General features: G+C 39.3%; 1 protein-coding gene across 1 annotated transcript in view; it reads right to left on the bottom strand.

Annotated features, from left to right (window-relative positions):
• Positions 1-22,960, bottom strand: part of Tex11 (testis expressed 11) — a 196,378-nt gene extending 173,418 nt beyond the window's left edge. Inside the window, 7 exon segments of the mRNA XM_055605069.1 lie at positions 1,367-1,482; positions 1,567-1,587; positions 1,590-1,650; positions 4,692-4,770; positions 12,782-12,860; positions 21,663-21,784; positions 22,855-22,960. Coding sequence (XP_055461044.1) covers positions 1,367-1,482; positions 1,567-1,587; positions 1,590-1,650; positions 4,692-4,770; positions 12,782-12,860; positions 21,663-21,784; positions 22,855-22,960 — 584 coding nt within the window.
• Positions 22,961-23,354: the final 394 nt, after the last annotated feature.

Here is a 23,354-nt window from a genome sequence, read left to right as displayed (position 1 = left end):
CCACTGTGCAAGATAATCTGGCAATTTCTCAAAAAAAATTCTAATTTTAAAATAGTTGTACTTACCACACTATCCAGCAATTCAACATATATATATATATATATCCAAAAGAAATAAAAACGTGTAGACACAAAACTCTGTACGTGAATGTTCACAGTATAATGAAAAACAACCAAATATTGGAAATAATTCAAATGTCTATCAATGGATAAATACAGCATATCTGCAGAATAAAGCATAATGCAACAAGATTGAACCTTAAGCAATTATGCTAAATAAGAAAATTAATCACACTTACTGTATGCCTCTAGTTGCATGAAATGTCCACAACAGGCAAATTTACAGAGACAGAAAGTTGACTCATGGTTATAAAGACTAGGATTGGGGAACTTGACAGCTAATGGGTAGGATGGTTCATCATGGAGTAAAATAATGTACTAAACTCAGACTGTGATGAGCACTATACTATTCTATAAATATATTAAAATTATTGATACATTGTAAATAGGGGCATTTTATGATGTAGAAATTATAGGTCAATAAAGACGTTAAAATAATAAGATTGTATTTTAAGCCCTCTTTCATATCTAGAATTACCATAGACAAATCATTAGTTTACATTTTGCCAACTAAAAATGTGCACCTAATTCCATAATGACAATACAAAGAAACTAATAAAGCAACAAATCATAACATACAATTTTGATGTTTTAATATTTACACAATACCAGAAGACTTTTCAAAACATCAGTGAACAACACAGAACAATTGTAAACGAGAAGGCACCTTTGAGGCCAACTAGTTAAAGCACATAGTGAATGTGAGAGAATCTCAAGGCTGGGTAGCTGGCTCAGTAAGTAAGAGCAACTGCTCTCCAAGCCTGAGAACTAAGTTCAAATCCCCAGCACATACTAGGTCAACCAGCCTAGCCCCCAAAACAAGCTTCCAGTCCAGTGAGAGAGCCTGTTTCAAGGGACTAAGGCAGATAATAATAAAGGAAGACACTTGATGTCTTGCTCTAACTTTCACATGTGCACACAAAGGCACACCCTCCCCACGCGCTCATGTGTATGCGCCATACATACCACATACCCATATACATGATAAAATAGTTTAAAATGAGACTCTCAGAGACAGTATTTCCAAAAAGATAGTTGCCATTAGCAGGTGTTGAATGAAGTGGTTGAAAATTATATTTAGCTATCATCTTTCTTCTCCCTCTCATTCACTCTGCAGATCACAGTCACTGCTAGTAACATCAACTATCATAATGTAATATCCTATAGAAAGTCAAGGACACCTCTTAGGACTCTCACATTACAAAATGTCCAGTTGTTAGGCCACCATGTTTATGGAACCTACTGACTCAGCTTGCTAAGAAAGCACACGGAAGATGCCCTTCTCCACAGTGATCTTATACATGGCCAACTTAGCCTCAGTGTAGCACCTCTGTATTAATTTGACATATAATTTTTCCAGATTCTGAAAAACAAAACCCCACGAGGATGAGACCTACCACAGATAATTACGAATAATTGCCGTCACTGAAAATCAACAACAACTCACAGCCACGGCAGCTTGAAAAAAAATTCATCAGCAATCAGAGCATTTCCAGTGTCCAACCATTCTTTTCCTGTTTTCATATTCATCTGGAAAACAGAAGTTAGGAAGTTATTTTCAAACATTATACATAGGGGCTCAAGCTGTTAAGAGCACTGTCTGCTCTTCCAGAGGTCCTGAGTTCAATTCCTAGCAACCACATGGTGGCTCCCAACCATCTATACCCTCTACTGCCCTCTTCTGGTGTGCAGGTGCATGTGCAAATAAAATACTAATATGCATAAAATAAATAAATAAATAAAATCTTAAAAATAACCTTATACATCTCCCAAATTGGTTGAAAGATATTGGAGAAAATAATTTATCCTGTATATTGAGACATAATACACAGGGGAAAAACCAGCAACCAGCCTTACTAGAGTTCTCTGCTTTGAATTTCAGCTTAAGAGAAACGGTCTTGAGGAAAGCACCAATAACGAAAAGTTAATGTTTGGGGTGATTAGTTGTAAGTGACAATTTGCCACAACCCAGAGTCACCTGGGAAAAGAGTCTGAATGGGAAATTATCAGATCAGATTGGCCTTTAAATACGTGAAGAGATTCTCTTGATTGTTAAAGTATGCAGGGAAAGCCAGCACATTTTGAGGACTGGCATTTCCTAGGTAGGGGATCTTATACTCTATAAGATCGGGAGAATGCTAGATGAAAGCAAGCACGTGAGGATGTGGATATTCTTTCTTTGATCTTGACTGCAGACATAATGGGACTGCTTGAGGTTGGGCCTTACCTCCCCTTCAACAATGGACTGTAACCTGGAATTGTAAGACAAATAAATCCCTTCTCCTCTACATTGATTTTTCTCTGGCTATTTCATCATAGAAACAAAAATTAAACTGGAACAATACCTTGAAAACACATCTTATGAGAAAATATTTTTCATATACTAGGTAGTCATGTGTAAAGTTCTCAAAAATTTCCGTTATTATATCTCAATATTTTTAATAGTTATAATTTATATAGAAAGAGAAAAGTTCTGGAAATTTAATGCTTCACATAACTGAAGAAAGTTATATGATAAACCTTGGACTATGGGTCAGCACACCTAAGTTCTAGTTTTTAGTTCCATCTTTAGTATAGTTTTGAATAACTCAATGATTGAGTCATTATTAAATATCCTTTACCTATCAGACACCCTGAAATTGTTCTCAGTACGGTAACTGATACATAGGCGATAGCTGATATGTAATATGTACATGCTTTAGAAGCATCTAAGGACTGAATTGAGATGGAAGAATGAACACATCGTACTGTCACCTCTTCTAGTACAGATCTCGTAAAACTAAAATTTTAACCCTGCAGTACTACACAATAAATATTATTGTCCTCATTCTACAAATGAGAAAACCAATCTTTCAAAATAACATAGCTAATAAGCCACAGGGCTAGCATCCAAACCTAGGTCTTCACACTTCACATGCTATATGTTTGCATGGCATATAAGCCCACAGGCCCAGCTACTTAGGAAACTGACACAAGAGGACTACTTGAGACAAGTAGTTTGAAATTAGCCTGGGTAATAGAGTGTGACTCATGCCTCAAAAGTAAATAAACAGTCAGGCATGGTGACACACATCTTTAATCCCAGTACCTGGGAGGTAGACGGAGAGGCAAGAGCATCTCTCTGAGTTCAAGGCCACTTTGGTCTACATAACAAATTCCAGATTCCAGGGCTACACAGTAAGACCTTGTCTTAAAAAAAAAAAGTATGGCTGAAGAGATGCTCATTGGTTAAGAGCACTTGGTGCTCTTCCAGAGGACCCAAGTTTGATTCCAATCACCCACAAAGTGATTCATAACCATCTGTTATTCCTGTTCCAAGGAATCTGATGCTCTCTTCTGGCCTCCAATGGCACTAGTCACACAAATGGTGCAGACAAAACATGCAAACATATAAATTATCTAAGTAAATAAATAATAAATAGGTCAATAAATAAGCAAGTAAGCCAAGCATCATGACATGCATCTGTAATCTTAGTACCTCAGGAGGCTGAGGTTGGAGGATCATGAGTTCCAAGTCAGCCTGGGGACTAGGGTTTGAATATGAAATGTCTTCCACAAGCTCATCTACTTAAGACTTGGTCTTTAGCCAGTGGCACTACTAAAATTACAGTGATTGGGAATTGGCTGGAAGAAGTCACAGGTCCTTAGGGCTACCTTGTCTCTGATTACTTCTATTTTGTGGGGAAAATACTGGGACAGGATCTTGATATGTAGCCCTCCTTGGTCAGCTTGGTATTCATTGTATAGCTCGAAATGGCCACTAACTTCCATCAGTCCTCCTGTCCCAGCCCCCAAAAGCTGAGATTACAGGCATGTGCCTGATTTCCTTCCTGTCTTTTCTTTGCTTTCTGGCTAACATGATGTGAAATGTTTTGCTTTGCCACATGCATTCTGCCATGATAAAATGTCATCTGTGAAACCATATATCCCTCCTTCCTTCTTCATGTTGTTTATATCATAGTATTTTATCACAGCAATTAGAAAGCCCACTAAAATACTGAGCTACAAAACCCTGGCTCAAATAAAGCAAAACAGTTAATCCTGAGTTCCTCTCATTTGCTGAACAGCTCAATTTTTTTCATAAAAAAAAGTGGTTTTTTTTGTTGTGTTTTGTTTTGTTTTGTTTTGTTGTGTTGTGTTTTCTGAGACAGACTGATGGGAAAATCTCTACATAGCCCAGGCTGACTTCAAATTTGAGATCCTCCTGCCTTAGCTTCCTAAGAACTGCAATTATAAGTATGTGCTACCATATCTGGCCTAGAAAAAAAGTCCATTAAGATCAAATACTACCAACCTCTTATGTGGAAATTTGTTTATCAAATTATAAGTGACAAGTGATAAATATATAAAAGAATTCATAAATATAGAATTAATCTTCAATATTTCCTCATTAAAGCATTCTATTAAATGCAGTACTTCTGAGAACTACAACTATACTAGGTATACCAAATCAAAGGAACATGGATAATACTAAAGAGTTCTTCCAGTTTTATATTAACTTCAATTATTTTCACAAAAGCAACTACTGTCTCATTTAATTGATTTCATTTCTTCAGTTAATCAGGGCTTAGCAAAATCTGTCTTTGAATAGCTTCTTCTGAAGAAACTGAAATTCCACGAAAACATGCCAGCTTGCAAACAACATGACACACTGAAAAAGAGTAATTGGCTATCCATTAAACATAAAGCACTTATTCTCTTTTTATAAATATCTATAAATATCTATATCAATGATTAAAGTAAAGCCAGAGTTATTATTTTTATTTAAAAAAAGAAGTTGTGGTGTTTTTTATTTGGTTTTTGCTGAGTTTTCTGTGGGTGTTTTTAGTCTGAGTTTTTGTTGTTCTGTGAGACAGGGTCTCATGTAAGCCAGGCTTGCCTCAAATTCACTATGTAGTTGAAGCTAGCTTTGAACTCCTGAACCTCTAGCCTTCAACTCCTCAGTAATGGAATTGCAGATACAGACCACCACATCCAGAACTGTTTTTTCTTTAAAAATTTTTTCATACAGGGCCTAGAGAGAGACAGCTCAATGGTTAAGAGCACTGTCTGCTCTTCCAAAGGATCTACGTTCAATTTTCAGCACCCACATGGCAGCTCACAACTGTCTGTAACTGCAGTTCCAAGGTATCTGACACCTTCACACCAATGCACATAAAAATAAAATTAAGAGGCAGGGCAAGATGGCGGCGCCGGGAGGACTCTCATTCTGAGGAGCAGCACAGCAGGATTAGCACAGTGACCAGCCATCAGAACTCGCGGCCATAAAACACAAGTGGTTGTGTTTCTCAGGTGAGAGGATACCCCACGGTGGGGGATTCGATCAGCTTTAACTCACCCGGCAAAACCGCGGAAGAGATCCCGGTTCCGCCAGGCGCTTGGTCGCCAGCCCAGAGCTACCCGCCAGCGCGATCTGGCCACGGTCCCAGACTGAACTGTGGGGCCACAACACCATAGACTGGATTTCCCAGTCTGCCTGCGCGCGTGATTCGCCGCCTCAGATAGAACTGTGGGCACCAGGGCAACAGGGCACCAGACTGCGTGTCTCTGGCAGGAGGAAACCCCCAGCGGAGGGGGTCAGCAGCTCTAACGCTTAGGACACCCAGCACCAAAACACTTCCTGGACTCACGCAGACTCTAGTGCAGGCAGAAGCGCTGTGCTCTGCCACCATTGTTGCGTTCCCCTGGGGCACTGGGACACACAGCTGCATCCTCGGACCTGCAGGAGCCGAAGAGCCATTACAGCAGCCCTCAGATACTGTGCCAGGGATCGGCCAGTTGTCCCTGGCTGGACTGCCAAAACTGTAGGAATCCCTGATCCTTCAGGGGGGCTGCACCCACAGCGTCTGGACCAGAGTGGTGCCCACAGCCGCCATCCCAGACAGAGACACACAGCTTCTGGTCCAGAGTGAGGCACCCAGCCTCCAGACCAGAACAGTGCCCCCAGGCGCCAACTCAACCTAGGTGCACATTCTCCAGGTCCAGAGCAGAGCAATCAGCCTTTGGCCCAGAGACTTGCTGAGTGCACCTCCCACTTTCTCAGACAGAACTGTGCGCCCCAAGATAACAGACTGAGTTTCCCTGTTGGGAGAAAACCCCATAGCTAGGGAATCAGCAGTTTCTTCAAGAGGACTGTACATGGAAATTTAGTGAGCAGCAGCACACTAAATTTATAACAAGAAACCCAGCAGTGGGGCAGCTGTCTTGAGAAATTTTATGGGTAAGAGGAGATTCCCCCCCCCTGCCTAACATAGACCACAGCTACTACTCAGGGCTATAAACCTGAGGTGAGCAGTGGCATCTCTGGAGAAACACTGGCCATACAGTGACCATAACCAAAAAGCAGAGAAGGACTCCTTCAGGAAAAATCATCTTCCGGCCAAGGGGATACTCCCTACCTCAGGACTCCAGGAAGCACAGAAACTAACAGCCAAAACCTAAATCAGCCCAATGGGTAGAGGTCAGCGTAAAGGCTCAACCAACAAAAGACAGAGCAATATGGCATCTCCAGAACCCAGCCATCCAGGGGCGAACAGCCCTGAACAATGCAGCATAATAGAAAATCAAGAAGATGACCTTACATCTATGTTGATGAAGAGAATAATAGAGGAAACAGATAAAATACGTAAAGAATTAGAGGAAGATAAAACCAAACAGATCATGGCTATCCATAAAGAAATGGAGGAAGATAAAGACAAGCAAATTAGGGCCATCCGTGAAGAAATACGGGAAGATGCAACCAAACAGCTTGTGGCCTTCAGAGAAGAAATAATTAAATCACTGAAAGAAATCAAAGAGACAGAGTTGAAGGAACTAAAAGAAAAAGAGGAAAATACAAGCAGACAGGTGAAGGAAGTCAACAAAACAACTCAAGATCTGAAGATAGAACTAGAAAAATTAAAGAAAACACAAATGGAGGAAATAATGGAGAGGAAGAATTTAGGGAAGAAAACAGGAACTACAGAGGTAAGCATAACCAACAGAATACAAGAAATGGAAGAAAGAATCTCAGGTGTAGAAGATACAATGGAAGAAATCGATGTATCTGTCAAAGAAAATGTTAAATCCAAAAAATTCCTGACACAGACCGTCCAAGAAATCCAAGACAATATGAAAAGACAAAACCTAAGAATAATAGGAATAGAGGAAAAAGAAGACTCCCTTCTCCAAGGCCCAGAAAATATTTTCAACAAAATCATTGAAGAAAATTTCCCTAAGTTAAAGGAGAAGCCAATAAGGATACATGAGGCCTACAGAACACCCAACAAATTTGACCAGAAAAGAAAATCCTCCCGCCACATAATAATCAAAACAGGAAGTATACAGAACAAAGAAAAAATACTAAAAGCTGCAAGGGGAAAAGGCCAAGTAACATATAATGGCAAACCCATTAGAATCACACCTGACTTTTCAACAGAAACTATGAAAGCCAGAAGGGCCTGGACAGATATCATGCAGACCCTAAGAGAACACAGATGTCAACCCAGGCTACTATACCCTGCAAAACTCTCAGTCCTCATAGACGGAGAAAACAAGATATTCAATGACAAAAACAAATTTCAACAATACCTACACACAAATCCAGCATTACAGAAGACACTGGAAGGGAAAATACAACCCAAGAAAATTAGCTTCTGTCAAGAAAACACAGGAAATAATTAACCTTACTAGAGCAAAACAAAAAGCAACCAAGCACACAAACTTATGAACACAGCCAACATCAAAATCAAAGGATCTAACAGCCACTGGTCATTAATCTCTCTCAACATCAATGGACTCAACTCTCCAGTAAAAAGACACAGATTAACAGAATGGATACGTAAACAAAACCCAGCAATCTGTTGCATACAAGAAACACACCTAAGACACAAAGATAGACATTACCTGAGGGTAAAAGGTTGGAAGATGACTTTCCAAGCAAATGGACCCAAGAAACAAGCAGGAGTAGCCATTCTAATATCTGATAAAATAGACTTTCAACCAAAATTAATAAAAAGAGATGAGGAAGGACACTTCATACTCATCAAGGGAAAATTCCACCAGGAAGACATCACAATCCTGAACATCTATGCCCCAAATACAAGAGCACCCACATTTGTAAAAGAAACATTGATAAAATTTAAACCACATATAGATCCCCACACATTAATAGTGGGAGACTTCAACACCCCACTCTCAACAAAGGACAGGTCAACAAAACAGAAATTAAACAAAGAAACAATATCTCTGACAGAGGTCATGAATCAAATGGATCTCACAGACATCTACAGAACTTTACACCAAAACACAAAAGAATTTACCTTCTTCTCAGCACCTCATGGAACCTTCTCCAAAATAGACCATATAGTGGGTCACAAAGCAAGCCTCAACAGATACAAGAAGACTGAAATAATCCCTTGTATCCTGTCTGATCACCATGGAATAAAGCTGGACTTCAACAACAACAGAAATAGCAAAAAGCCTACACACTCATGGAAACTGAACAACTTGTTACTAAATGACAGCTGGGTCAGGGAAGAAATAAAGAAAGAAATTAAAGCCTTTCTAGAACTCAATGAAAATGAAGACACAACATACCCTAACTTGTGGGACACAATGAAAGCCGTGCTAGGAGGAAAGTTCATAGCACTAAGTGCCTTCAAGAAGAAATTCGAGACAGCTCATTCAAGCAACTTAATGGCCCACTTAAAAACCCTAGAAAAAGAAGAAGCAGACACACCAAAAAGGAGTAGATGGCTGGAAATAATCAAACTCAGGGCTGAAATCAATCAATTAGAAACAAATAAAACAATTCAAAGAATCAATGAAACCAAGAGCTGGTTCTTTGAGAAAATCAACAAGATAGACAAACCCTTAGCCAAGCTAACTAAAAGGCAGAGAGACACCACCCAAATCAACAAAATCAGAAATGAAAGGGGGGACATAACTACAGACACTGAGGAAATCCAAACAATCATTAGGACTTACTTCAAAAGTCTATATGCCACAAAATTTGAAAATCTAAATGAAATGGACAATTTTCTTGATCGATTTGACTCACCAAAGCTGAATCAGGACCAGGTAAATCAACTAAATAGTCCTATATCCCCCAAAGAAATAGAAGCAGTCATCAAAAGTCTCCCATCCAAAAAAAGCCCAGGACCAGATGGCTTCAGCGCAGAATTCTACCAGACCTTCAAAGAAGAGCTAACTCCAATTCTCTTCAAACTATTCCACAAAATAGAAACAGAAGGAACATTACCAAATTCATTCTATGAAGCCACAATCACCTTGGTACCTAAACCTCACAAAGACTCAACAAAGAAAGAGAATTTCAGGCCAATCTCCCTTATGAACATTGATGCAAAAATACTTAACAAAATACTTGCAAACCAGATCCAAGAACACATCAAAGATATTATCCACTATGACCAAGTAGGCTTCATCCCAGGTATGCAGGGGTGGTTCAATATACGGAAATCCATCAATGTGATCCACCATATTAACAAACTGAAAGAAAAAAACCACATGATAATCTCCCTAGATGCTGAAAAAGCATTTGACAAAATCCAACATCCATTCATGTTTAAAGTACTGGAGAGATCAGGGATACAAGGCACATATCTAAACATAGTAAAGGCGATATACAGCAAGCCTATAGCCAACATCAAACTGAACGGAGAGAAACTTAAAGCAATCCCTCTGAAATCAGGGACAAGACAAGGCTGCCCACTGTCTCCATATCTCTTCAACATAGTGCTGGAAGTCCTTGCTAGAGCAATAAGACAGTCGAAGGAGATCAAGGGGATACAGATGGGAAAAGAAGAAGTCAAATTATCACTATTTGCAGATGATATGATAGCATATATGAGTGACCCCAAAAACTCTACCAGGGAACTCCTACAGCTGATAAACACCTTCAGCAAAGTGGCCGGATATAAAATTAACTCAAAAAAATCAGTAGCACTCCTGTATACAAAAGACAAAAGGGCTGAGAAAGAAATTAGAGAAACAACACCATTCACAATAGCCACAAATGACATAAAGTACCTTGGTGTAACCCTAACCAAGCAAGTCAAAGACTTGTATGAAAAAAATTTCAAGTCTCTGAAGAAAGAATTAGAGGAAGATATGAGAAGATGGAAAGATCTCCCATGCTCATGGCTTGGCAGGATTAACATAGTAAAAATGGCCATCTTACCAAAAGCAATCTACAGATTTAATGCAATTCCCATCAAATTGCCAACACAATTCTTTTTTTTTTTATTTTATTTTTCTTTTTAGTTACATTTTGTTAACTCGCCAACACAATTCTTTACAGACCTGGAAAGAAAAATTCTCAACTTCGTATGGAATAACAAGAAACCGAGAATTGCTAAAACAATCCTCTACAATAAAAGATCTTCTGGAGGTATCTACATCCCTGATCTCAAGCTGTACTATAGAGCAACAGTTATAAAAACTGCATGGTACTGGCATAGAAACAGAATGGTGGATCAATGGAATCGAACAGAAGACCCAGAAATAAACCCACACACTTACGGACACCTGATTTTTGACAAAGATGCCAAAACCATACAATGGAAAAAAGATAGCATCTTTAACAAATGGTGCTGGTCCAACTGGATGTCTACATGTAGAAAAATGCAAATAGATCCATACTTATCACCCTGCACAAAACTGAAGTCCAAGTGGATCAAAGACCTCAACATAAAACCAGACACATTAAATCGGCTAGAAAAAAAAGTGGGGAATACCCTAGAACTCATTGGTACAGGAGAAAACTTCCTGAACAGAACACCAACAGCACAGGCTCTAAGAGCAACAATCAATAAATGGGACCTCATGAAATTGAAAAGCTTCTGTAAAGCAAAGGACACCGTCATCAAAACAAAGCGACTGCCTACAGATTGGGAAAGAATCATCACCAACCCTCTATCTGACAGAGGACTCATATCCAATATATATAAAGAACTAAACAAGCTGAAAAGCAACAAACCAAGTAATCCACTTAAAAAATGGGGAACAGAGCTAAAGAGAGAATTCTCTGCAGAGGAATATCGAATGGCAGAGAAGCACTTAAAGAAATGCTCAACCTCATTAGCCATTAGGGAAATGCAAATCAAAACAACCCTGAGATTTCACCTTACACCCATCAGAATGGCCAAGATGAAAATCTCAAGGGACAACACATGCTGGAGAGGTTGTGGAGAAAGGGGAACCCTTCTCCACTGCTGGTGGGAATGTAAACTGGTACAACCACTCTGGAAATCAATCTGGCGCTTTCTCAGACAACTAGGAATAGCGCTTCCTCAAGATCCAGCCATACCACTCCTAGGCATATACCCAAAAGAGGCGCAAGTACACAACAAGGACATTTGTTCAACCATGTTTGTAGCAGCTTTATTTGTAATAGCCAGAAGCTGGAAACAACCCAGATGCCTCTCAACTGAAGAATGGATGCAGAAACTGTGGTACATCTATACAATGGAGGATTACTCAGCAATGAAAAATAAGGAAATCATGAAATTTGCAGGTAAATGGTGGGACCTGGAAAGGATCATCCTGAGTGAGTTGACCCAGAAGCAAAAAGACACTCACGGTATATACTCACTCATATAAACATACAATATAGAATAAACCCACTAAAAGCTGTACATCTAAACAAACTAAGCAAAAGAGAGGACCCTAACTAAAATGTTCAATCCCCATCCTGAAAGGCAAAGAGGATGTACATCAGAAGAAAACGAAAATAGGAAACAACCTCGGAACCCGCTACAGAGGGCCTCTGAAAGCCAGAAGAAAACAGGAAACAACCTTGAAACCTGCCACAGAGGGCCTCTGAAAGCTTCTGCAGTATAGACTGTCAAAGCAGATGCTGAGACTTATGGCCAACTGATGGGCAGAGTGAATGGAATTTTATGTAAGAAGTGGGAAATAGTAAGAGCTGGAGGGAACGGGAACTCCACAAGCAGAGCAACAGAACAAGATAATTTGAACACAGGGAACTTCCCAGAGACTCATACTCCAACCAAGGACTATTTGTGGAGATGACCTGGAACCCCTGCACAGGTGTAGCCCATGGCAGTTCAGTGTCCAAGTGGGTTCCATAGTAATGGGAAGAGGGACTGCCTCTGACATAATCTGATTGGCCTGCTCGTTGATCACTTCCCCCTGAGGGGGGAGCAGCCTTACCAGGCCACAGTAGAGGACAATGCAGCCACTTTTGATGAGAACTGATAGACTAAGATCAGAAAGAAGGAGAGGAGGACCTCCCCTATCAGTGGACTTGGGGAGTGGCATGCATGCAGAAATGGGAGGGAGGATGGGATCGGCAGGGGAGGAGGGAGGGGCTCATGGGGAAGATTTTGACCACGTCTTCCTAGTCTAACTCATGTTCTTTTATATTTCTTCTAGTTTTTACTTTCCCATCTTTTGATCACCCTTGTTCATCTCCAGACTATCTTGCAGTGGTAACTTAAAACTTGTAGTATCAAAGAGATACCCCGAAAAAAAATCATAAACAGTGGGAAGCTATTAGCCTGGGAAACAGAAACCAGTGCTTTCAAACTATTTGTTACTTAACAAATCAATCCCCATGTAAGAACGTGTCGAATTTCAGGAATATTACAAAAAGTCTAATAAGACTATTTTTCATAATGGGTCACAAAATGTATACAGACGTTTAGCTGACTGGCTTTCATTCACAGGCAATTCTGTTCTCTTAACCCAGTTCCACAGGTTCACTGCAATTTCTTCAATCTAGACAAAGAAACATTTCTTTAGACAGTTAAGATATGCCCCCACGTTCAATTATATATTCTTTCTAGTATGTGGCATGTTTATATAGTTATTGTGGCCTCAAACATAATCTCAATCTACCTCTCCTCACAAAAATCTTACCATCTGTTAATAAGAATTATCATGTCACCTACACCCAATTGGTGTATTCCTATTTATGCATCTTTATTCATACTGTTCACTTTAACCTGAATTATACCCCTTTCTTTTGTATTTATGTATACAAAATCTATGCTATTTCACTAGCAACATTCATGAAACTTTCAGCAATCACTGCAGTTTACGGATATCTCGTCTTTCCTTTTTGTCACATCTTTGGCAGTTCGAGGAAGTAAATCTCAAAGTTACATGAATGTTAAGCACACACTCTACCACTAAACCCCCTCAGCTCTTTCTTTAAATTCCCATTTTCCTGCCATATTCAGGAATGTTCCCATATTCATATTCAATTTAGCAATTAATTATAAAACTGTGCATCATTCACTCATTGTGATTTGGTTTGGTTTAGTTTGAGGGAGGTTTTGGGGGAGGAGGCAGAAGAGTGGTCTCTCTGTGTAGCCCTATCTAACCTGGCACTCAGTATCTGGATCAGTTTGGCTTAAAATTTATAACAATTCACCCGCCGTTGCCTCTTGAGTGATGGGAGTATAGGCATACAATATCATCCTTGACCTGTTGATGTTCCTTACTCTGGATTGAAGCCAGAATCTCACATACAGGCAAGCTTCTAAAACTAAGCTACAACCAAAGATTATTTTAAAGCGGTTTTTGTTCTTACCCTTGTTTTCCAACTGGGCTTCTTGGCAGAAAAATATCATGCCTTCTAGAGCATATTTAACATAATGCATGCATAAATGTTAAATAAAGAATATATATTTAAATAATAGTATTCATCACTTTATTATGTTTCATTCTAGGAAATGGGGCACAGAGTTTCTAAATGCTCCTCTAGGATTTATCTTCCTATAAGGCAGAACCTAGTTAACTGAGTAAAATGCTTAACCAAGCTTACAATGTCTCAAGGAAAAAAATGAAGATTCAAGATATGTGGAAATGATGAGCTGAAGAGACAGCTCAGCAGTTAAGAGCACTTTTCTGTTCTTCCAAAGGACCCACGTTCAATTTCCAGCACCCACATGGCAGCTCACACCTGTCTGTCACCCCAGTTCCAGGGGATAAGACACCCTCACACAGAAACACACGAGTGCAAAACGCCAATGCACATAAAATAAAAATAAATATTTAAAACTACGTTCAAACAGGAATAGGTTGAGGTGGTGCTATAACTCAATGGTAACATCCTTCCCTTAATTCAATACCCAGTTCTGATCTTCTATTCTGAGAGGAGGAGAAAAAAAAAAAAAACAAACTTTGGAGATTATTTTGGTTTTGGCAAGCAAACTCTGAAGGTAGTAACTGGGTCTGGATGCAACTACTGCCTGAGACCAACATAGCATAGCCTTGACTTAAATATTCCAAGGTGTGATAGGTAAATAATGATAGAATCTACATACCATTACCTTCGGACAAATAGATTGATAGTAACTGACTAAAAAGAATACATAAGATACACACCATATAAGTAGCAACGGTGGTATAGTTTTTATTCCATTATAGGGATGGAAGGAAGGGCCTTGTATTTCCTAGACAAGGGTATACTTGACAAGATATCAAACACTGAACCCAGTTCTATAGTTCACTAAGTCTGTTCTCCAGTACTACCTTTCTCATCTACACCGCCCCTTTTTTTTTTTTTTTTTTTTTTTGATGAGATTCCATTCAGACAGGAAGATAGGTGTCTTTCAGAATAGGTGTCATTTCACTTTACTATTCTGGGGAAAGTTTTCATGATCATCTTCATTCCTCTCACATAGTATCATCATGCCATCATTGAATGAATGGTGTCTTTCACAAAAATATTATGGATTTACATCACCAACAACATGTGAAGTTGTTTGACTCCAAATTTTAAGAGAAGAAATAAAAATTCACATTAAAACATTTTTTTTTCTTTTTTACCTATTCTTTTCTCATATATTACATCCCAACTGTGGTTTTCCCTCCTTCCTCTCCTCCCAGTCACTCCTCCTGACACCTACCCTCTCCACCAGATCCATTCCTCCTCTGTTTCCCTTCAGAAAAGGGCAAGCCACTCAGGAATATCAACCAAACATATGATAAGACTAAGCTCCTCCCTTCATGTTAAGGCTGAACAAGGCAACCCAGCAGAAGAAAAAGGATACCCAAAACAGGCAAAAATGTCAGAGAACCTCCCTCCCACTCCCACTGTTAGGAGTCCCACAAGAACACCAAATTACAGAGCTGTAACATATATACAGAGGACCTAGGTCAAATCTATTCAGCCTCCCCAATTGTCACTTCAGTGTCTGTGAGTCCCTATGAGGCCTGGTTAGTTGATTCTGTAGGTCTTCTTGTGGTGTCCTTGACCCCTCTGGCTCCTACAATCCTTCCTCCCTCTCTTCTGCAGAATTCCCGGAGCGCCACCTAATGCTTGGCTTTGGGTCTCAGCATCAGCTCCAAAACTGTTCATATATTTCCCCCAGTAATTGCTCTTCTGAGACTCTGTTGTAAGAAAATAGTATAAATGGTTAATAATCTTTGCATTTACAGCCACTTTGGAAATCAATCTGGCGCTTTCTCAGAAAATTAAGAATAGTGCTACCTCAAGATCCAGCTATACCACTTCTAGGCATATATCCAAAATATGCTCAACTATACAACCAGGACATTTGCTCAACCGTGTTCATAGTAGCTCTATTCATAATAGCCAGAATCTGAAAACAACCTAGATGTCCCTCAGTGGAGGAATGGATACAGAAATTGTGGTGCATTTACACAATGGAATACTACTCAGCAATTAAAAACAAGGAAATCATGAAATTTGCAGGCAAATGATAAGAACTAGAAAAGATCATCTTGAGTGAGATAACCCAGAAGCAGAAAGGCATACATGGTATAAACTCACTCATAAGTGGTTATTAGACATATAGGATAAACATATTAAAATCTATAGTCCTAAAGTAGGTAAACAAGGAAGACCCTAGAAAAGATACTCAATCCTCATTCAGAAGGACAAACATGACAGACACTGAAAGCAGGAGAAAACAGGGAACAGGACAGAAGCCTACCACAGATGGCCTCTGAAAGACTCTACTGATCAAGGTATCAAAGCAGAGGCTGAGACTCATAGCCAAACTCTGGGCAGAGGGCATGGAATTTTATTAAAAAAGGGAGAGATAGATCTGGAGGGGACAGGAGTTCCAAAGGAAGACCAACAGAGCCAAAAACTGGGTCTTGGGGGCCCTGCAGAGACTGATACCACAACCAAGGACCATGCGTGGAGAGGACCTAAAACCCCTGCTCAGATGTAGCCCATGGCAGCTCAGTCTCCAAGTGGGTGTCCTAGTAAGGGGAACAGGGGCTGTCTCTGGCATGAACTCAGTGGCAGGCTTTCTGATCACCTCCCCCTGGGGGTGGGGGAGCAACCTAACCAGGTCACAGAAGAAGACAGTGAAGCCAGTCTTGATGAGACCTGATAGTCTAGGGTCAGATGGAAGGGGAGGAGGTCCTCCACTATCAGTGGACTAGGGGAGAGGCATAAGAGAAGAAGAGGGAGGGAGAGTGGGATTTGGAGGAGAGGAAAGAGGGGGCCACAGCTAGGATACAAAGTGAATAAATTGTAATAAATAATAATTTTAAAATTTAAAAAAATATATACTTAAAAAGTAAAGAAAATGTGGAACAATATAAATATCCAATAATGAAGAAATACATAGGTGAATTATACTAAATTCCCTTGAAGGGATGTTATCCAACCACTTAAAATAGCAGTCATGGCAAGTGAGATGGTTCAGTTGGTAAAGGAATTTGTCACACAAGTTCCTGACAACCTGAGTTCAACCCCTGGAACTCACATTAAGATAAAAGGAAAAGAACGGGCTTAACAAAATTATCATCTGATATCCACATATGTCATGGCATGTGTGGTCCTCCCCAACTCCCCACACACACACAGACAAACAAAATTTAAAAATGAAAATAGTGGCCTCTGAGCATAGTGGTACATGCCTTTAATCCCAGAAGTTGGGAAGTAAAGTGATCTCCACCAGTTGCAGGCCAACCTGATCTACATAGTGAGTTCCAGCCCAGCCACAGCTACATATTGGGGCCCTGTCTCAAAATAGCAAAATAAAATAAAATAAGAAAGCATACACAGCTAGAAAGAATGACAATCATAGACACTGTGTTTAACAATGGGAAATGTTTTCATATCTAGTGAAAAGATAAGATGCAAGATTATATGGATGAAATACTGTGCTAATATAAATTTATCTCCAAAAGAGTTTTAATAAAATCATGAATCTTAATAAAGTAAGTGACAAAATATTGATACCCATTTAAATGAAACTATGCTGATAAATAAGTGGTAAACAAATACAGATGGTAAACAAATGGTGAATAAATACAGTAAAAAAAAAGAGCTCAATTGAAGAGTACATGTTTAGCATGAATGAGACCAAGTTCAATCCCCTATCCGAGAAAATAAAAGAAAGGAAAGGAAGAAAATATACAACTATGGGGTCTAAATTACTGCAACAGAAATATCCACTGTAATTTGGGGAGGGGTCAAATCCTGGACTTCACAAATGTTAACCCAAATATATACCACGAAGCTAGGTCCCCAACTTTTCTTTTTGAAAACTATTATGATAAAATGGTGGCAAAACAGAAGAAATTGTTTTTATAATAGGGAAGCTTTACAGGTACATTATAATTATAGCTATATAAAATTGAAATATAGTAGTTATTGAAATACACAATTATAGTAGTTATATCACAATTATACGAATATAGGTGATAATTTCCTCTTTCTCAAAATTCCCATGATTACACTACTTCATGATTTTTAAATAAATTTGTATCTTTCCATATTTTATTAAGAGGTACAATGTGAATTAGAATTATAAATACTTGAAAGGCACAAAATGCATAATTTTTAACACACACATATTAAATGTCTAATGTATGCCTGATTTTCTGTTAGGTGTGTGTAAATGTATAATAATAAATAGCTAGGGCTGGAGAGATCTCTCAAAGGTTAAGAGCACTTGTTCTTTTTTGTTTTTTTTGTTTTGTTTTGTTTTGTTTTGTTTTAATTTTTTAAATTTACTTTTTTATTTATTGCAATTTATTCACTTTGTATCTCAGATGTAGCCCCTTCCCTTGTCCACTCCCAATCCCGCCCTCCCTCTTCTCTTCCTATGCCCTTCCTCCAGTCCACTGATAGGGAGGTCCTCCTCCCCTTCCATCTGACCCTAGTCTATCAGATCTCATCAGGACTGGCTGCACTGTCTTCCTCTGTGACCTGGTTAGGCTGCTCCCCCTCCCCCAGGGGGAGGTGTTCAAAGAGCCAGCCACTTATTCACTGAGTTCAGACCACTTATTCTTACAGAGGACCCAGATTCAGTTCCCAGCACCCTCATAGTAGAATATAGCTGTATATAATGGCAGTTCCAGTGGAGTTAGCACTTCTTCTGGCCTCTACAGGCACAAGATACATGTGTAATACACTTGCACACATACCAGAAAAACACTCATACACATAAAATAAGTAAATCTTTAAAAAATAATAAACAATATATTTATAACAAAGATAAATATACAACATGAAGATTAAGATTTCTAGAAATTAAGAAATTTAAAGTATTTCCAAAACCACATGAAATTTCTTACAAAACAGACAATTTATTTTTATTATTATATTTATAGTTATATATTTATTTATATATTTATGGTGGAGGGGAGAGCATGTCTGTGGTAGTCAGAAGATAACTCACGGGTCACAGAAATCAAAATCAAGTCATGGCTTTAACTGCTAGGCCATCTCGATAGCCCAAGACCAGACTCCTGATATTGACACTTATAATAACTTTTCACTAACAATTAAGTACAAGAAGAGGTTATAATTTTAAAAAAAAATTACATACTAAGTAATCTTCTCAGAGGCATTATAATTAATCAACAAGTTCAGCAAGGCTACAATAAGATTAACACATAAATTTGAATGAATGGTAGGCTGAGACTCAGCTCACTGACAGACTGCTTGTCTAGCATGCACAAGGCCCAGGTTCAATCCCTGAACAAGAAAACACAAGAAAAAAAAAACCCACAAGAAAACAAAACAAAAAAAAGCTCAACTAAATTTCCAGGCAACAATTAGAAATCTAAATTTTAAATTACTATATTTCTAATAACATTATCAAGACTAACGTATTCAGAAATAAAACTATCAAAATAAGTTCAATTTTTATGCCCCAAAACTAAGAAATGAAAGATGACCTAATGAGTAAGAAAACATACCATTTTTATAGGCCAAAATTTAACATTAAGATAAAGTGCTCCTTAAATTGACTTATAAATGTGTTTATAGAATATATATTTTATCTTAATATTAATATATATGATGTATTATATTATTTATATAATATTTATATTAAATGAGTGCTTTGTCTGCATATACAGCAGAAGAGTGAAACAGATCCCATTATGGATAATTGTAAGCCACCATGTGGAAACTGAACTCAGGACCTCTAGAAGAACAGAGGAGCCACTGTTCTTCACTGCTGGGCCCCTGACCTATAAATTCACCTGAAGTCTTGCTCAAAGTTCTATCTGCCATCTTTGAATAAACTGATAAGATAATCCTGGAATTCATATGGAAATTCAAAATACCAGTAGTCTTCGAAAACAGTCTTGAAAGCAAAGAACGCACTTAAGGAACTCACATTTTCTAATTTCAAAACTTGCTCCAAAGCTACAATGTAGTAATAGTATATAGGGAAAGACAGTGGAAGAGAATGAAGTCCTGAAATAAAACACAGTTAGGACTAACAGACTTTTAACAAGGGCATTAAGACAAATTCAATGGGGAAAAAGTCTTCCACCAATGATGCTGCAACAACTTATTATCAACATGCAAAAGATAAAACTGAATTCGTTTTTCATACCATACACAAACACACTGACGTGGATGAAGAGATGCCTCAGCGGCTAAGAGCACTTACTGCCCTGGCAGAGGCTACCGGTTCAGTTCCCAGCATGCACAAGATGGCTCAGGAGAATTTGATGCTCTCTTCCAGCCTCTGCAACCTCCTGGCATACATATGTTATGAATACATATATGAAAGCAAATATTCATATACGTAAATAGTTTCTAAAATAGACACAAAATGGTTGTAAACACAAACATAAGAATTAAAAGTATAAACCTCCTTTTATTTTTTTATTTTTTATTTTTTTCTGAAAAAAAATTTTTTTTTGGCTTTTCTTAGTTCTTTTTTTTATTTTATTTTATTTTTCTTTTTAGTTACATTTTGTTAACTCTGTGTCCCAGCTGTATCCCGCTCCCTCATTCCCTCCCCAACCCCACACTCCCTCCCTGGTCTCCTCCCTGCCCCTTTCCAAGTCCACTGATAGGGGAGGACCTCCTCCCCTTTCATCTGACCCTGTTTTATCAGGTATCTTCAGGGCTGGCTGCAAAGTCCTCCTCTGTGGCCTAACAGCCTGCTCCTCCCCTGGGGGGGGGGGGTGTCAAACAGCCTGCCCTTGGGATCCTGTTAGAAATAGTCCGTGTTCCCCTTACTTTGGAAAACTACTTGGTTACTGAGCTACCACGGGCCACATCCGAGCAGAAGTTCTAGGTTATATCCATAGATGGTCCTTGGTTGAGTGTCAGTCTCAGAAAAGACCCTGTGCCCAGATATATTTGGTCCTTGTAGAGCTCCTATCCTGTCCATGTCATACTAACTCCCCTTCTTTCATATGATTCCCTGCACGCTGCCGATAAACCTCCTTTAAAAAAAAAAAGATTAGTTCTTGCTCTTCCAGAGGACCAAAATTTAGTTCCCAGCTGGGCAGACTCACACCTATCTGTAACTTCAGCTCCTTGGACATCCAATGTCTCTGGCTTCCAGAAGCACCTTCCACTACATACACATATACACACACATACATACACACACACATATTATATAATTAAAAATTAATAAAAATAAATCTTAACTTTCTATGACATTTTTTATTTCTTTTGTTTGGTAGGGGACACATATGCAGGTTAGAGGACAACTTATGGAAGTTGGTTTTCTCCTTCCACCACGTGGGTCTTTAGGAATCAAACTTAACTTGTCAGGCTTGCCAAGAGGTACCTTTACCTGTTAAACCGTCTCCCCGGCCTTAAAACCCTTACAGGAAAAATACAAGAATAAGTGCTAGAGAGCTATGCATCCATGAGGACACGAGCTCAGATCCTCAAACACCCACATGTCAAATGCAGACATGGTGGTGCACACCTATAGTATTAGCACTGGGGAGGCAGAAACCAAGAAGGCTCGCTGGGGCTTGCAGGCCAGCTAGTCTTTCCCAGGCAGGGAGATCCTGGCGCAGTGTGAAACCCTACCTCAAAGACAAAAAATAATGTGGGGGCTGTGGAGATGGCTTGGTGGTTAAGAGCATGTACTGCTCTTGCAGAGGACCTTAGGACAGCTCCAAGGGTTCTGAGGCCTCTGGCCTCCTAGACATGTACCCGTATACACAAACCCACGTGCAGACACACACCTGTACATAATTAAAAATAAGTCTTTAAAACAAACCTATCACCAAAAATGAATCACAAATAAAATAGTCCTTTTGTGTGTGTGTGTGTGTGTGTGTGTGTGTGTGTGTGTGTGTGTGTGTTTTAGCAACGTGAAGAGTCTGTATTTCAGCCAGGGACTCCCTGTTGACATTTGATATGTTCACGAAGAATCTGTCAATCATTTCATGTAGTCGCCATGAATTACTGGTTATGATCAAGGTATTAACAATTCCTGAAATAACAGTGAGTAATAAATGTGCTATGTACTTATCATAATTGGTTAAAGTTAACAAAGCACTGTGAAACTTGTTCCTGGGTCTTTGGCCCAATAAATATTGCATTGTGAAACTTGAAATTATCCTAAGTGTAAAACCTGAAAATAAAATTTCTTTGAGGTAAAAATAGGGTGCAATTTTCACTGGGATTAATTTGAACATGGTGATCACTACTCATTCTCAGAAAGTAAACTGTATTGACTCTCTACAAAAAGTAATGTTATTACAGATGAATACAAAACAGGCATTAGCAATGACTTCCAACTTTAAAAAAAAAGTAGAAACTGAGAAGGGTGGATATATATCCTGTAAAACTGAAATATTTATTATTACTTGAAAGCATTAGTCAAACATTAATTTATGCCGGGTCTGAAGTATTGGCCTTGCTTTGTAAGGAAAAGAAATGATATGTCCAATTAGAGACACCACTGTCCAATTATTGAATCTGTATAAATGATGTCTCTATTTCCTAAACAATCTGAGCACCAGATCCTCCATATACCTGAAACTTACTAGGCCATGGAATTCATTAAAACAAACAAACAAACAAAAAAACATGATATAGAGTCAAATTGATACCTTTCATATTATCGAAATTGAGGATATTTTCCCAAACTCATGTAACAAAGTTTCCATAAGATATACCTTTTCCTTTCCTTCTGACCATCATACAAAATGCAAAAATGTTATTATTATTATTCATAAAAATACTATAATAACATTTCCTAACAGCGCTAAACAGGTGTATGTCCGTAGGGGTGTGTATGCAGTTGAGATTCAGAGCTTCATACAGTTACTTAAGTTGCTATAACACTAAGATATACTTCCAGGCAGTGGAGGTGGCCTGTAGTGCCCCCAGCTCCTAGCACAGAGCACAGTGCCAGCTGCTTCTAGCACAGAACCCCCTGGTTGAGATTTGAGACAGAGAATACTCAATCCCCTAGCACTTCCCCTTGACAGGCCTCCCTTCTCCCTCCTTGGCAGAGGCAGAGGCTGCAGAGGCAGCCCACAAGGCCCACCACATAACGCAGTGCCCAGCCCACAGTGCCCACAGCTCCTAGCACAGAGGGCAGTGCCGGTGGTGCTACCAGGCCGACCAGGTCCAAAGCTCCCCAGGGTCTTCCAGAAGGCATCTGTTCCAGCAGCCTCCTAGTTCTGCTGTGGTGGGTGACTGGACTCCGAGTGAACTAAAACACCATCTCCCCAAGTTCTGAGGCACCGTAGGGATTCTTGGGATAGCATTGTCAGCATGGAAGCCCCTGCTCTGTGTGTCTACAACTCCTGGAGCCCAGACATATCTCAATACCAGAATGACAGTATGAGAGGACTATAGGCCACAGAAGTATTCAGGAAATCTGTGCAAGCACATTGGGCCCGCAAACAACACTAGCATCCACACCCCTTCTTGCACCTGCACGCCCCCCACATTCCAAGCATCTACACTCTCTAGCACTCTGTCCTTCAAGACACACTTCCACGAACATGCACACCCTTGCTCCCCTGTAATTGTGGTTCTGCACCAGCGGT

This window comes from Psammomys obesus, unplaced genomic scaffold, assembly GCF_907164565.1.
Source record: "Psammomys obesus unplaced genomic scaffold, mPsaObe1.curated_primary_1811, whole genome shotgun sequence".
In the NCBI taxonomy this organism is placed as follows: Eukaryota; Metazoa; Chordata; class Mammalia; order Rodentia; family Muridae; genus Psammomys; species Psammomys obesus.
This window is presented reverse-complemented; position numbering and strand designations above follow the sequence as displayed.